The sequence below is a fragment of the Trifolium pratense genome, linkage group LG2 (assembly GCF_020283565.1).
Source record: "Trifolium pratense cultivar HEN17-A07 linkage group LG2, ARS_RC_1.1, whole genome shotgun sequence".
NCBI lineage: Eukaryota > Viridiplantae > Streptophyta > Magnoliopsida > Fabales > Fabaceae > Trifolium > Trifolium pratense.
The window spans coordinates 21,094,667-21,109,783 of record NC_060060.1 but is presented as its reverse complement, the minus strand read 5'-3'; the positions used below and the strand labels follow the sequence as shown (position 1 = coordinate 21,109,783).

Genomic DNA, 15,117 nt, shown 5'->3' with positions numbered 1-15,117 from the left:
TTTCCATCCCTAACCATTGTGTATATAAATATATGATTTTGTGCACAAATGCTAAATGTTAATTTGTAGTGCAAATTTGAGTTTTCATTATCACTTTTCCCCAATCAACTATTGGATGACAGCTCTTCAATAGGTTCTTCATCTCTTCACAATTTATTACTAGCCCAAAACACATGCTACCCAACAATGCTAGCTCCTTGGGCCTGACAATGATTCCATATCAGAAGCTTTTGAAAGGAGAAGCAACAAGTATTCAAGCTGAAGAGGGAGTACCAAAGAAAAGACCAAGGAATGAAAATGAAATGTTGAACCAGGATATGCAAGTGGATGAAGAGATAACTGCTACAAGGGTTGCTGAGGCTGACATCATCATGCAAAAAAATCCCCTTTTTGATGTTAATATTGTAATGGCAGGACCTGCACACCAGGCCTGCCAGAAAAAATGAGTCTAGTCAGTTGGAACTGTCGGGGATTAGGGAGCCCGAGTACAGTTCCTAATTTAAAGTACCTTGCCCGGACCTATAAACCGGATGCTATATTATTGTACGAGATTATGACAAATGCTAATAAAATTGAAGAATTGAAATATGTGTTGGGTTTTGATTTTTGTTTTACAGTTGATAGAGAAAGTAGAGGAGGTGGGGTTGCTATCCTTTGGAAAAAGTCTTTGAAGTGTCAAATTATGAATTACTCATTGAATCATATTGATATTGAAGTGAATGACGATTTGAGAGGTAACTGGAGGATAACCGGTTTTTACGGTTTTCCTGAAGGAGGTAGGAGAAGAGACTCTTGGAATTTCCTGCGCCATTTATCACAGATATCTCATCTACCTTGGTGCATAATTGGCGACTTCAATGACATTCTTTCATCGGATGAAAAGCGAGGATGTAATGAACGTCCTGATTGGTTAATTCATGGTTTTCAAGAAGCTGTTTTAGATGCAGGATTAATTGACATAGAGCTGCAAGGCTATCAGTTTACTTGGTTCAAAAGCCTCGGAACTAACAGAGCAATTGAGGAAAAGCTGGATAGAGCATTGGCAAACGTTGAATGGTGCAATATGTTTGTTCATGCCAAGCTAGAGTGCCTTACAACGACCGCATCAGATCACTATCCGTTATTATTAAGCTGGGAACAAAGAATTCTTCAAAGCAAACCTCCTAAACAATTCAAGTTTGAAAATTCTTGGTTAGTAGAACCGAATTTCACACAATTTGTGCACCAGAAGTGGAATTCTTTCACTGAACCTATATTAACTCAGAAGATGAACAACTGTGCAAAAGAGCTGATTCACTAGAGCGAAGCAAACTGTCAAAGGACTCGGAAAGAAATTGAGAAATACAGGCGCAAATTGGAGACGGCAAGACACCAAGTTGATGAAACCAATATTCACCATTTCAATGAGATACGCAAAAAGCTGGATTTGTTACTTATTAAGGATGATATTTTCTGGAGACAAAGAGCAAAAACATTTTGGTATCGAGATGGTGATCTCAATACTCGGTATTTTCATGCAACTGCTTCTGCCCGGAAGAAAAAAAACCAAATTGTGCAATTAGAGGACTGCCATGGTAACATTTGCAATTCTACCGAAGGCCTGAAAGCTATAGCAAAAGATTATTTCATAGATATCTTCCAGCAGCAACAAGGAGAACGCATGTCTGTTCTTAATGCAGTCAGTCCAAGCATTTCAGAGGACGATAACAATGATCTCACTGCACCTTTCACTATTGCTGAGTTTAAGGATGCCGTCTTTTCAATGGAAGCAGATAAATGCCCCGGTCCGGATGGATTTAATCCCGGATTTTACCAACATTTCTGGGATCTTTGCGGCAACGATATATTTACCGCTGGATGCTCATGGTTAGATTGTGGCGCATTCCCTCCAAATATCAACTCTACTAACATCGCTCTTATCCCAAAAGGTGAGTCCCAAAAGTCAATGAAGGACTGGAGACCTATCTCGTTGTGCAATGTCCTTTATAAAATTGTTGCAAAAGTCCTTTCAAATAGATTGAAGCCGATTCTTGAGAAATGCATATCGGATAATCAATCTGCTTTCGTCCCCGGACGATCAATCCTCGACAACGCAATGGCTGCCATTGAGATCATTCACTACATGAAGTCCAAAACTAGAGGCAAAAAAGGTGCAGCGGCGCTTACACTGGATATTAGCAAGGCTTACGATTGCATCAACTGGGACTTCTTGAAAGACATGATGGCAAAGATGGGTTTCTCTCAAAAATGGATTGGATGGATTATGTTATGTGTTGAAACGGTAGACTACTCAATCATTGTTAATGGCCACATGGTGGGGCCTGTTATACCTGGCAGAGGGTTACGGCAAGGCGACCCGTTATCGCCGTATCTGTTCATTATTTGCGCAGAAGGGTTGTCAGCGCTTATCCGACAAGCTGAGAATAGAGGGGATTTACACGGTATCAAGATCTGTAGAAATGCGCCTGTTATATCTCATCTTCTCTTCGCGGATGATTGTTTCTTATTCTTCAAAGCAACTATCAATGAGGCAACTGTTTTAAAGAATATTCTCTCTGTTTATGAAGCAGCATCTGGACAAGCCATCAACCTCCAGAAGTCTGAATTCTATTGCAGTAGAAATGTCCTCGCTGAAGTGCGTGAAGCTATTGCTAATCAACTCGGAGTGACTCAAGTGCTTGGTACTGGTAAGTATCTTGGTTTACCTTCCATGATTGGTAGGAGTAAAAAATCAACTTTCAAATTTATCAAGGATAGAATTTGGAGGAAGATAAATTCTTGGAGTAGTCGACACCTCTCTCAAGCAGGCAGGGAAATTATGATTAAATCTATTTTACAATCCATTCCGACTTATGTGATGAGCATCTTTCTTCTTCCAAGTACTCTTATTGATGAAATAGAAAAAATGCTCAACTCGTTTTGGTGGGGTCATAGTGGTAACAATGGCCGCGGATTACACTGGCTCTCTTGGGAACGCCTCTCGGTAAGCAAAGATTATGGAGGTATGGGCTTCAAAAACCTTCAAGCATTCAACATTGCCATGCTAGGTAAACAAGCCTGGAATTTAGTCACAAAACCAAGCAGTTTAATCACTAAACTTCTCAAAGCTAGATACTTCCCTAAATGTGATTTTTTTGACTCAAGCATTGGCCATAATCCAAGTTATGTTTGGAGGAGTATATGGAGTTCTAAGTCAGTTGTCCAAGGAGGATGTAAGTGGAGCATTGGTACCGGAGAGAACATAAGTATTTGGGAGCAAAATTGGCTCAAGGAAGGCATGTCAATTCCCATACATTCTGATATGCAGCATGTTGGTGATATTACAACAGTAAAAGATCTCATGTTGCCATACTCAAAATCATGGGACTTTGCCAAAATATGTGACATATTTGATAGTAGTATTGTCAGGAAAATTATGCAGACCCCTCTCTTTGCTTCAGTGTGTGACGACAAATTAGTGTGGAAGATGGAACAAGATGACAATTACTCCGTACGCAGCGCTTACAAATATTGTGTTAACATTAGAGGCAGTCACGACAGATACGGCGTTGCTGGCTTTTGGAATCAGATCTGGCGCGCGAAAATTCCACCAAAAGTGAAGAACCTTCTTTGGCGTATAGGTCGGAACGTATTACCAACGCGCAAGAGACTAAATAGCCGCGGTGTACAATGTCCGGTGCAATGTGCTATTTGTAACGACGCAGAAGAAGACATCTTGCATGTGCTGTTTATGTGTATGACAAGTAGGCGTTGTTGGCAGCGAGCAGGGCTATGGAATCATGTAAATGCAGGTCTGAATACTAATAATAATATTGATGATAATCTGTTCTCAATTTTGCACAGGCTAGACAAAGATCAACAAGAATTCTTTAGTGTGATGGTGTGGAGTATATGGAAGCGCAGAAATAATCAAGTATGGGATAATATCACCGACTCCGACCAAACTGTGGTAGAACGAGCTAGACATTTAATAACAAGCTGGCGCGATGCACAACAGATCCGCTCTCTAACCAACACTGTTCAGACAGTCCCGCAGAAGATGATTTGGGTCAAGCCAAGTCATGGAAGGTACAAGTGCAATGTAGATGCTTCTTTTTCCCTTACTCATAACAAAGTGGGTATTGGTATGTGTATGAGGGATGACCATGGAAGGTTTGTGGCTGCCAGAACACAATGGGTAGAGCCTATTCTTGATGTGGAGCATGGAGAAGCCATTGGTTTGTTACAGGCTTTAAAATGGGCGGTGGACCTACAATTACACGACATAGACTTTGAGATGGATTGCAAACGGGTAGTAGATAGTCTTTATAGCAAAAGAACCTATTTTTCTGATCTTGGAGCTATCTTAGGTGATTGTAGAACTATTTTAGCTTCTACTCTTGTGAACTCTCATGTTAAGTTCATCCGGAGACAAGCAAATGAAGTTGCTCATAGGCTTGCCGGGGCGGCTACATCGTTAGCTAGTTTCCATAATTTTATCGATATTCCTACATGTATTTACGATATTATTATGAATGAAATGAGATAAGCCTTTTACTGTCAAAAAAAAAAACTTATTAATTATGTTACTCTTACATATTGTGTAAAAATTTTAGACATCCTTATTTTAATTGATATAATGTTTGTTTTCTAACTTTTTTCTTATTTTTTATTTTTTTTATTTCTTAACGTAGATATGACAATTTTTTCATGTGAATTAGGATAAAAGAATAAAAGAGGGACTTCTATTTTTGTCTTTGTTGCATCTTTGATGCTCAAGAATGTCGATGAAAAGCGACAATTTATGTGAATATATATATATCTTTGAGTGCATTTCCACTATGTTATGTTATTATTCATAATACCATTTTTTTTTTGGTACATTTCATAATACCATATTTATATGTACTAATTTTTTTTTTTTTACAAACTAATTTTTTTTTGTAATTTTTTTTTTGTTTATAATCAGCTAGGGATCGAACCCAAGACCTATAACATACTATCCAAACCCCTCACCACTAGACCAAACCTAGTGGCTTTTGTTATTCATTTGTAGTAAAGTATCAAACAAGTTTGAAGACAATTTTTACTTACTACCCTACAACAATATCACTTATTTTTTCAAGGAAAATATCACTAAAAATATTAAAACAACAAAACCATCATTTTAATTGTAACAAAAAAAAAAACATGTTAGATCATTTGTTGGGGGACTACTGCAAATACCCGAACTAGAAGAAGATGATGAACGACATGATGAACATATTGCACAAATTCCAAAGCGTGTGTATCACACTAAACTTTATGTTCGATTCGCCCCCACCATAAACTTTAGGTGATTAGGATATATATATATATCATGATTTTAACTAATTCCATTTAAAAAGAAACAATTAACAAAGTAATGTAATATTTAACATCTGGCAAATGAGTTGCAATCAATGTTAGGATCAAATGAGTGTCAATTGTTTTGATCTATCAGAGTGAATACCAAAACTTATTGCAGTATGTTTGAGACAATTACAGATATATATTTCTTTGAATTTGAGTAATAATATTGTTGTTTTAAAAAAAATCAAATAAAAAATAGGATTGATTTAAAAATTATAAAAGTATAGAAAAATTAGAGAAATTAATTCAAATAATTAAAAATTATTTTGATAATTTTATGTCTATGTTAAAACTAATTTTCACTTGTTTAAGTGAATTTTAACTTTTTTACTTAGATTTAAATAGCACTTTATTTAATCCAAAAAAAAATCGCGCTTTATTTATAATTTTTTTTCTATGATTTAATTCATGAAAAAGTGCATTTTTCACGAAAATAAAATTGGAAAATGTAAGATTTCTTTAATCAAAGTGGCACTAATATATTATACAACTGTCTCAAAGGAATTTGAACTTACCACCATATGAGGCTACAAGGCTAAGCTCTTTTTACCGAGCTAGCACCTCAATTGTAAAAACAAATAATAATAAATAGTCGATACAATTTTCCACTTTGCTTATTAATACATATATAATTATCTTGTTAAATCTTCAAGATTTCTTTAAGATTAACATGCCTCATATTGTAGTATCATGGAACCCTGTACAAATTTGAAAGAAAAAAAAAAGGTTAGAACAATACAAATGTCCTTATGAACGTAATATTTACGAGTAACATTTGACAATATAAAAATCTATATGGGTGTATGTGTTATTTAGCTAGAAAATAAGAAGACAAACTTACGAGTTGCAATCAATGCTAGGATCAAATGAAACTGAAAGACTGATGTTACAAAGTTGTGGCAATTGTTTTGATCTGTCAGAGTTAACTCCAAATCTTGATGCAGCAGGTTTGAGACAATTACAGATATTCCTTCGAATTTCAGTGGTGGCGGCTTTTTGATTTAAATTATTTGCTCCTGCGCAACAATTGCTGGGTGGTGTATCAGGGCCACTTCCCTGCAAAAAAGGCAAACATGGCAACAAGGACAAAAGAGCCTCAGAACAGCTGACGTCATCAATTTGACTTGCATCCATTGTTGTTACTAGCATGCCTAAAAGCATCACAACCATCGAAAGAGAAATACACTTCTTCCCCATAATATTAATTTAGATTATATGTAAGATATTGTTGTAGAATTTTTGAATGACTGATTTATGCAAGTATGCCTGAATTTATAGACAAGATCAATTACCATTTTATGGAAACTCATTTATTTCTTGATTGTTTTTAATAATTCTTTAAAAACCATATTAGTGATTTAATATTTCATTTATATTATTTTTGTATAAAAGGATTCATTATTACGTTCAATGTGTATGGTCAAAGCTCTAGTCATTAAAAAAATATATTATAACATTTAAATATTTTAATAATACTTTATACTCATAATTATTCGAAACGTAATATTATACTCTTTTACTTTTTTTTCCTCATGTTGATGCATACTACTATAAAATATTTTTCATTATTATATCACAATTCACAGTTCGATTTTTCATACTGTAATCGAGGGAGGGATGAAACCATGCCAAAAATGACTTCCGAAACAGATTAGGTGGTCCGTAGAACGGATTTATATATATATATATATATATATATATATATATATATAATTGATACTCAAATATTTATGAGTGTAATTTTAAAAAATAATTTTAATTTTCTTCTCTATTAAAAAAATAAATATGTAAATATTTTTATTATGATCAATGAAACAAATTATTTTAGATCCTTGCGTCATTGAGTGATTAACATGACATTTGTTGCAGGGACGGATCCGGAACTTTTGATTAGTGTGGTCAATGTCATTTGTTATAAATAATTATAATAAATTTTTATGTTTGTCCTTTACATTTTTTTTTTTTTACAAGTTTGTCCTTTACATTACTGATATTAGTATATAGGTTTGTCTTTGTCATCAAATTTTGAGTTAATTCCGTCAAAAACTTTCATCTGGCACACCTTAATTAAGTTATCTACGTGGACGATATAAACAGAAACTTGACTAAGTGGACTAACTTATTGTAACGTTTGTAATGTAATAGACGAGCTTAAAACTTTTTAAATATATGAGACCAAATTAAAACTTAAAATAAATGTAAGAAATCAAACATGCAATTTAACCAAAACAAATTAACCAAAAAGAAAAACCAAAACAAAAGGCTTACTTGCAAAAATAGTCTTTCTATTTTAAAATCAAATTTTTTGGGTGCTAAAATACGACCTCGGGTTCTCACGAAATCCGACCTTTTTGGTGAAGCTCATTAACCACTTGAGCCCAATGACTTGGTTAAAAATATATTATTTTTGAACCTCTTGGAGTATGTAAATTGTATGGAAAACGTTTTTGTTACTTTTAAGATAATTAATTCTACGTTTTAAAAAAAATTAATTCCATGTTTTTTTTTGACAAAATTAATTCCATGTTTTTAATCACCTGAACGTGTAACTTATGTGAAAGTTGCCGTGATCTTTTTCTTTTGCTAAAAATGGTGATTGGTGAAGTAAATAATATATTAACTCATCATATTAACTCATATTTTTATTTATTTATTTATTTGTGACGGTTTGTGCCATGTAATAAGTGAGTTGTCGCTTCAATTTATTTTTTTCAAGTTCCTTGTAATTGGTTTATTACCATTATTATATTTTAATAATCATACATTAAATGTGTAAACGTTCCAAACAATACCTCTGTGCATCAATATAACCGTTTTAGTACAGTACTAGTATCCGGACCCGTGCCAAGCACGGGTAAAAATATATTTATAAAAGAGTTAAAAAAAATTTTTATCTCTATAAAAATAAAAATTATTTTTAGATATGGACTTCCATGATATGTATATTAATTAATTATCAATTATTCAAGATATCTTGTTAATAATATATATGCTCTAAAAATAATACTACATGATCGATGATTAATCACTGCAAGATTATATTTTCTTCTCTGGTCTAAAATATTGATCAGTTATAAAATAGTATTACTATATAAGAAGAATGCTTATTCAAACTAAATATAAATACACTTTATATATATTCAATGAAAATACTATATAATTAAAATTATGGTTTTAAAATGAAGTTGCGGATGTAGTAGTTACAATTGTGGTCATTGTCGTTGTTGTGATGCGCATGGCAGATAGGAAATAATTTTATATTTCCACAAATTACTCTGGTAGCACCACTGTGACAATACACTATTTCCTCACATATATAGCACAATTTTAGTTTACTTCGTAAATACTAATTGAAAGGTGCTTGAAATACAAAGTTGAGAAACCGTCAAATGTAAATTTTTTCATTAGATCTAAAGTTGATTGAAATTTGAGTACTAAAATTTAAATTTTTGTGAGAAAATTTGAACAAATATAGTTGAAATCGTCTGATGCAATTCTTGATGTGGCCGCACACGGGATTGAAAATCACGCTGCAATTGCAGTGTGATGCAACTGTAAAGGCTACCATAAGCAATATTGCGGCACAATTGCGGACGTGGACCGCAATTTGAATCCATGGTCCGAATGGTTATTGCCCTTTTTATCGTGGTTGTTGGTTGAATAGCAACATCACTGCAGAAAAAATATGTTCCGAAAGTCCTGTAAAATAACGAATATTAAAATGAATAAAGAATGAGATATAAAAAAAGGTAAAGTAATGGTACTCAATAGAGTTAATGGTCTTTTAAGCATAATTACACTGGAAAAAGGAAAGAAAAAAGAAAGAAAAAGATAAAGTAATGGTACTCAAATATTGAGATTTACACCACCTTCAAGTTTGCAAGTCCATAGTGGATAAAAGAAAGAAGAAAAAAAATGGATTTTTATCAACACAACAGGGGCATATCCTATAAATTAATAAGATTATATTTCAGATGTAATTTCTTTAAATTGTGTAGAGATCCTTATGCAAATATTAATTGGAATAATTAATGAGTGAAAGAGAGTGCATCACTTGAACTTTGCAAGAGAGAAAACTGACCAGATCCAATCATAGTAATCAATCTATATACTAACACTCGTTGGATATCCTCACCATGAAACAACAACATCAAAGCATATAATGAGAACTTAATATGTTTAAAAAAAAAAAAGAGAACTTGAGAATTGAGCTTAGACACATAAAAATAGTGGTTGAAACTTGAAAGACTAAAGATTTGTCCTAGCATTAACTAATTTCTTCAACATTTTACCCCTTCATTCCATTTTTCATATGGTGTACATGAGATGATATGAATGTTTCTTAAGATAACAGACATAAAACAATGACTCATATTCTAACAGAAATTTTTTCTAGATTCTTATCTAAGGTGACTAAGTTGGTGACTCTTCCTTTTGCAGACTTCAGAGTCTTCCATATCAAGTTTGTAACTTCTTATGTCATTACACTATCGTGCAATCAACCAATTGATTTCATATTGAGAGAAAAAAACAACACCTACTGTAGTCTTAATTTATGAAGCATATGCATATAATTTGATCAAAAAGTAATAAAGAACCATAAATGCAAATATAATAACATCAAAACAGAATGCAGAATAAAAAAATACTTGAAATCAAAACAAAAGGTAAAAAAGAAAAATTGAAGAGTATATTCAATATAAAACTAAACAAAGATCATTGTTTGTGGCTTCCTCATTTACAATCAAATTAACATTCCATTTATAGAACCATAAAACATAGTAAATAAAAAAGAGGAAGAAACTACTATTTACCATGTGGTCAACACTCTCAAGTCATCAAAGGTAGATCCTACGGGGATCATGCAATAATGGATTCAACGAATATTTACTCATATATCTTTTATACTTGATAAATGAAGCCAAATCTGCCACAAAAGATAAAACTTAAAGTATGAAAGAAATGAAAAATAATAGAGGCTAGTATTCCCATTTGTCAGATGGAATCCTATTTTCCATTTGTATTTCATAAAAAAATGTGGTGTAATCCTACTAAATATATTACCGACAAACCTATACTAATGACCATGTCAATATGATGTCATTTTCAGAGATATGCCAATCATAACCAAATCATTTATCCGCATATACATACCAATAATTATTTTTGCAAATGGTGTGTATTGCAATCCAAAAAAAATGGGACAAAAGAATATGATGCAAACATACCTTTTCATACTCTTTTCCTTCGTAGCAATGGTAAACTATATAAATACGCTTTAACTCGATTCCTAAAAAAAGATAAATCAAAATTACAGTGGCAAGAAGCAAGCAAAAAAGTTGCAGTAAAAGCAAAATGAAAACAAAAAGATTGTCCCTCGTTTGTACCGTCTGACAGGGCGAGGACCATGAAACTTGAAAAATTAATGACTTGAAGACAGAGATGCTGCAAAGTGGACATAGTCCAGAGAAGGGCAAATATCATCATATTATGAGAGAAGGACGCATCTAGATTTTTCACTCTAATGATATTATCATATTATTAAGTCCTCTATCAACTTCAAAATCAAGTTATCAGTGACTTCCTATGATGAAAAATAAAACATCAGGAAAGAGGAAATGATGATAAAAAACCATAAATTATTTTACTTCAAAAACCTGAGTGTGAACTTTAGCAAGCTTTTTAATCTCCTCAGCATGACCAACACATTATTGCATATGCTCTTTCAATTTAGGTTTATTTCCTGAACAACAAATAAATCAAAATGATGCATGTCAACACAGCCAAATAGAAGGGAAAAAAACATTGTAAGATGTGCTAAATACCCAAGGATAGGCTGAAGCTGCACATTCCTTCGATCATGTTCAAGTTACTGTGTAGGTTGAAGGAGTGATGCCGCTGACGATGGATTGAGGAACGAATGGTTTGTTGCCATTACTTGTTTTTTATAGAACAAAAACATATCACACTGATTGTGTTGCTAAGCAAAGGCCCAATAATATGAAATATTTCAAAGCCTTTGAAACTGTGCATTTGGTCAATCTGTGGGGAAATTGGAATAATGAAAAACAACACATTTAAAACCATATTATTGACTTGCACAAATTAATTAAGAGAATCAATTCTACAGTTTATGAGTTTAAAACGGCTACTTAGTAATAAAAAGTAAAATAAACATTGTTACAGTTTTCCCTGGTTGCAATAAACATTATCAAAGACGTCATAATTACCGAACTGCGAGTGAGTTTCTTGTAACAACTATTCAAATAAATTATTAAACTAAACAAAGAAAGAAATAAACTGAGCCGATATGCAAGCTCGGATACAGCACAAGCATTAAGAGCATAACAAATAATTATCCAACCATTTTATCAATATTAACACGCAATTTGATTAAAAACACGCATACACATCTTAATTATACTTAGAGCGAAGAGACTAATTATGAATTAATTATTGTATAAGTGTTCTGTCCAGAAATTAGGAAAAACATGTTAAAGAGAAACTAAACCACATTATGCAGAGAAAAATTTTCTAACTCTAACCTAACAACGTCAAAAAATTTCTAACTCAACATGACAACACAATAAGAAGGATTGAGTATATCTATTATCTGTATTTATTCGATCAATCAATCAAATAAACAAATCAAAATTTCCAAAATCAAAATTTTCCAGAAAACTAAAACCTAGAAAAATTATAGATTTTTTAACAAATTGTACCTTTCTGTCGCATGGAGAAGAGAGAGTGAGAGACAAAAGGGAGAAGGAGATAGAGAAATTTTTCGTGGTGGTGGCGGAGACTGGCTTTTCCGGTGATTTTGATTTGATTATAGATTTGATTATGAGACATTAATGCCAAAACAATATTATAAGAGGATTCATCTGAGAGTACCACGTGTACAATAAAACTTGAAAAAAAGTTCTCAAATAATATATAAATAGATAGATTTCAAATAAGATCACTGTGGCATTATTGGTCCAATCGTAAACTCTAATCCCTTTCAAATACTCCCCAACCAAGACCGGCTACAGATGCACACCCAATGCTGAATAAGGTTAACTAAATGTATTAGGAAGGCCAACTCTAAATGTAGCATAATGCAAACTTCAAAAATATATATATGATAAAGCCACGTCAAGAATGTTGTACAAAAAAAAGGCAACATCAATAATGGATGCAAAACTAATGAATATATGCCCGCGAGACAATAAAATGTATCATTAATGATACAAATAATGGGAAAGAAAGTAAGCCAACCACAATTATCATAAGCTCTACAACTGAGAGATGTTAGCGGTTTTTAAGCAACTCGGCATGGTAGGGGATAATTTAAGTAAATTCAATATGTAGTACTTAGAGAAATGATAAATCACAAATATACCTATCCTGCAACCTATCCCAAGGGATCTAAACTTTCGAATCTCAGTAACATGAAACTGAATTGTTCTTTAAAAGAAAAGTATACCAACAAAAATAGGCCCCCTTTAAACACTTATCATGTGCTTGGAATGTCAAAGAAGGCATCCTTACAAAAATAGGCCCTTAAACTCTTTTAATGTGTTTGAATTGAATTAACAATGACAAAAACAATGCACTGCATTTATATATAAATTAATTGATTAAAATCTATGAGTATGTTTTGTTTTGTCGTGATCTTTGATTAGGTATTCAAGTTATCTCGTTAACTTTTGGTTGACATACGGAAAAAATATAAAATAAATGGTAGTTGATGAAAGTATATATGCTAAATCTAATTTAACTTCCTAATGGATATATAATTGTGCTATAATTTATAAAGATACAATCACAAACATGAAGTTTATAGTTGTATTACCACTTGTCCAATTTGAAGAAAATATTACATTAATGCAAGGACTGTGTCTATAGCTGGACCCTTAAGTTGCACCCCACCTGAAAATTATAGCAATTTATAATTACTACAGAAATTGCTGGACATAAATGATATGCTGCAAATTCCAGAAATTCAAACATTTTCTACCAATGTAAAAGGACTAAATTATAAAAGCTACCAGTATGTTTTAGCTTGTACATCTTCAACGCAATTGATGCGCTGTAACAACTATTTCTCCTTTACCAACTTTGGCCAATTTCGTTTGGGAAGAAGGCATTTGGTTTCAAGTTATGCATTTTCCAAATCATTCACTTATCAATCTGAAAGTAGAGCCTACACTTCATATAGAAATGAAGACCTTAATAAAAAATAAGTGAATGATTATAAAGAATTAGACTTATTTAAAGTTTTGCAATTGATATTTCTATAATTTACTTGCTATATAGTTCATAATCAAATTGCATTCTAGAATTTACTTGCTATATAGTTCATAATCAAATTGCATTCACTCTTATGATAGAAAGTAATTAGATAACATACAACATCCAGATTCAATGGTAGACCAAAAATGAATTCTTCATCAAGCTTGGTAGTTTGTCCTGAAACAAAAATTCAAAAGTTACAAAATCTTATCACGGCCGAATTCCCAATATGCGCATACTTTTGAAATTTTGTCCTCAAATAATTTTTTTAATGGTACTGAATATTACCAAATACTTGGCGATTAAAAATTTTGGTTGCACCTGTAAAAATTTTACCTCTTTGGGTCCGACAACTGCACACAATATTTGGTGTGGTTTTTACAGTCTCAATAGAACAAAGAGTCCATTTCCACTTGTGATAGCACTGCGCACATGTTTTTTAGTCCCTTCATCTAGCATGACACACTGTCACGTGAATTTCTATATATAAATAAGAAATTCGTTCAGTTCAATATGTGATAGAGAAGGTCAAGTTCTAATGCTAATACATCTTTAAATGTATAGTGCAGTTATTGAGAAGAAAATTGCATTAGACAAAATTAAAATCATATATTAAACTATATACTATTAATCTCAACTTGTAGAACATGGTAAGCTTCTAAATGTGAATGTGGCCGAACATCATTTCAAATTGTGTGAAAAAGTACAATTATTTGTTTTGTCGGTCAATATATAGTCTAGATGTATAGATTAAAAATGTCCATTTTCCTCAAATAACATCATTGTACCATGAAATGTATCAACAAAATGGTTAAAATGGACACCGAGAGTGAGGTATTTAAAAATAGGAACCATAAAAGAACTACCATATGCCAATGACTAACGGTCCAAATACACCAAGACATGACGATACACATAAATTTGAATGAATAAACCATTATAATCACAGACCTCTTCTTTCAATAATCAATAAATTATGTTACCGGGCCGAATAGTAAAGCACAATATGTAGATTAATCCTATAAACAAAGCCACACCATTATGCTTCAAAGGAGAATCCTGAATATTAAAATAAAAGATGAAATCAAATTGCATTTGTAATCATTAAATTACAAACCAATATATTAAAAATAAAAAATAAGATTCATTTATTCTAATTCTAATAAACCTTAAAAAAAGAAAAGAAGGGGAAAACAAACTTGCCTTGATTCCCTGGACCATGATGCATTCCATTCATGTATATGTACCACCACTAATCAGAGATTGGAAAAGCATGGTAACATGCTTAATCGATGCTTAATTGTCTATGTACCATTTCATGTCTATCTACCTTCATGTCTAAATTGATGATTAAAATTAGAAAGGGCAAGATGGAAGGGAAAAAAAAGACATGCGTTAAAATTGGAACGAAGAAACAAATAATCAGATATTGAAGACAATTGATTTGATGCAAAGTGCAAACACACCTTT

At 32.5% G+C, this 15,117-nt stretch overlaps 2 protein-coding genes and 1 long non-coding RNA gene across 8 annotated transcripts; 1 reads left to right on the top strand and 2 right to left on the bottom strand.

Moving 5' to 3' along the window:
• The first annotated feature begins 209 nt into the window (after positions 1 to 209).
• Positions 210 to 4,528, top strand: LOC123904366. Its single transcript, XM_045954041.1, has 5 exons — positions 210 to 350; positions 415 to 490; positions 618 to 1,191; positions 1,348 to 2,441; positions 2,517 to 4,528. Exons 1-5 carry the CDS (start codon positions 210 to 212, stop codon positions 4,526 to 4,528), a joined length of 3,897 nt encoding a protein of 1,298 aa, XP_045809997.1.
• Positions 4,529 to 5,974: 1,446 nt separating this feature from the next.
• LOC123906768 (non-specific lipid-transfer protein-like) lies at positions 5,975 to 6,586 on the bottom strand. The gene is made up of 2 exons (XM_045956750.1): positions 6,212 to 6,586; positions 5,975 to 6,068 (listed from the first exon to the last, which is right to left on the bottom strand). The coding sequence occupies exons 1-2, from the start codon at positions 6,565 to 6,567 to the stop codon at positions 6,059 to 6,061; spliced, it is 366 nt and encodes a 121-aa protein (XP_045812706.1). The 5' UTR covers positions 6,568 to 6,586; the 3' UTR covers positions 5,975 to 6,058.
• A 2,079-nt stretch (positions 6,587 to 8,665) lies between these two features.
• Positions 8,666 to 14,701, bottom strand: LOC123906766. 6 transcript variants are annotated; one of them, XR_006809018.1, is made up of 9 exons: positions 13,984 to 14,255; positions 13,766 to 13,824; positions 13,404 to 13,583; positions 13,208 to 13,284; positions 11,196 to 11,412; positions 11,028 to 11,113; positions 10,758 to 10,815; positions 10,599 to 10,660; positions 8,680 to 9,069 (listed from the first exon to the last, which is right to left on the bottom strand). It is a non-coding gene; the product is annotated as an uncharacterized LOC123906766 (long non-coding RNA). The 6 variants fall into 6 exon arrangements; XR_006809016.1 differs by adding an exon at positions 10,185 to 10,297 and having other exon boundaries at positions 8,666 to 9,069; positions 13,208 to 13,824; positions 13,984 to 14,701; XR_006809017.1 differs by having other exon boundaries at positions 8,673 to 9,069; positions 13,208 to 13,583; positions 13,984 to 14,634.
• Between the last annotated feature and the right edge of the window lie 416 nt (positions 14,702 to 15,117).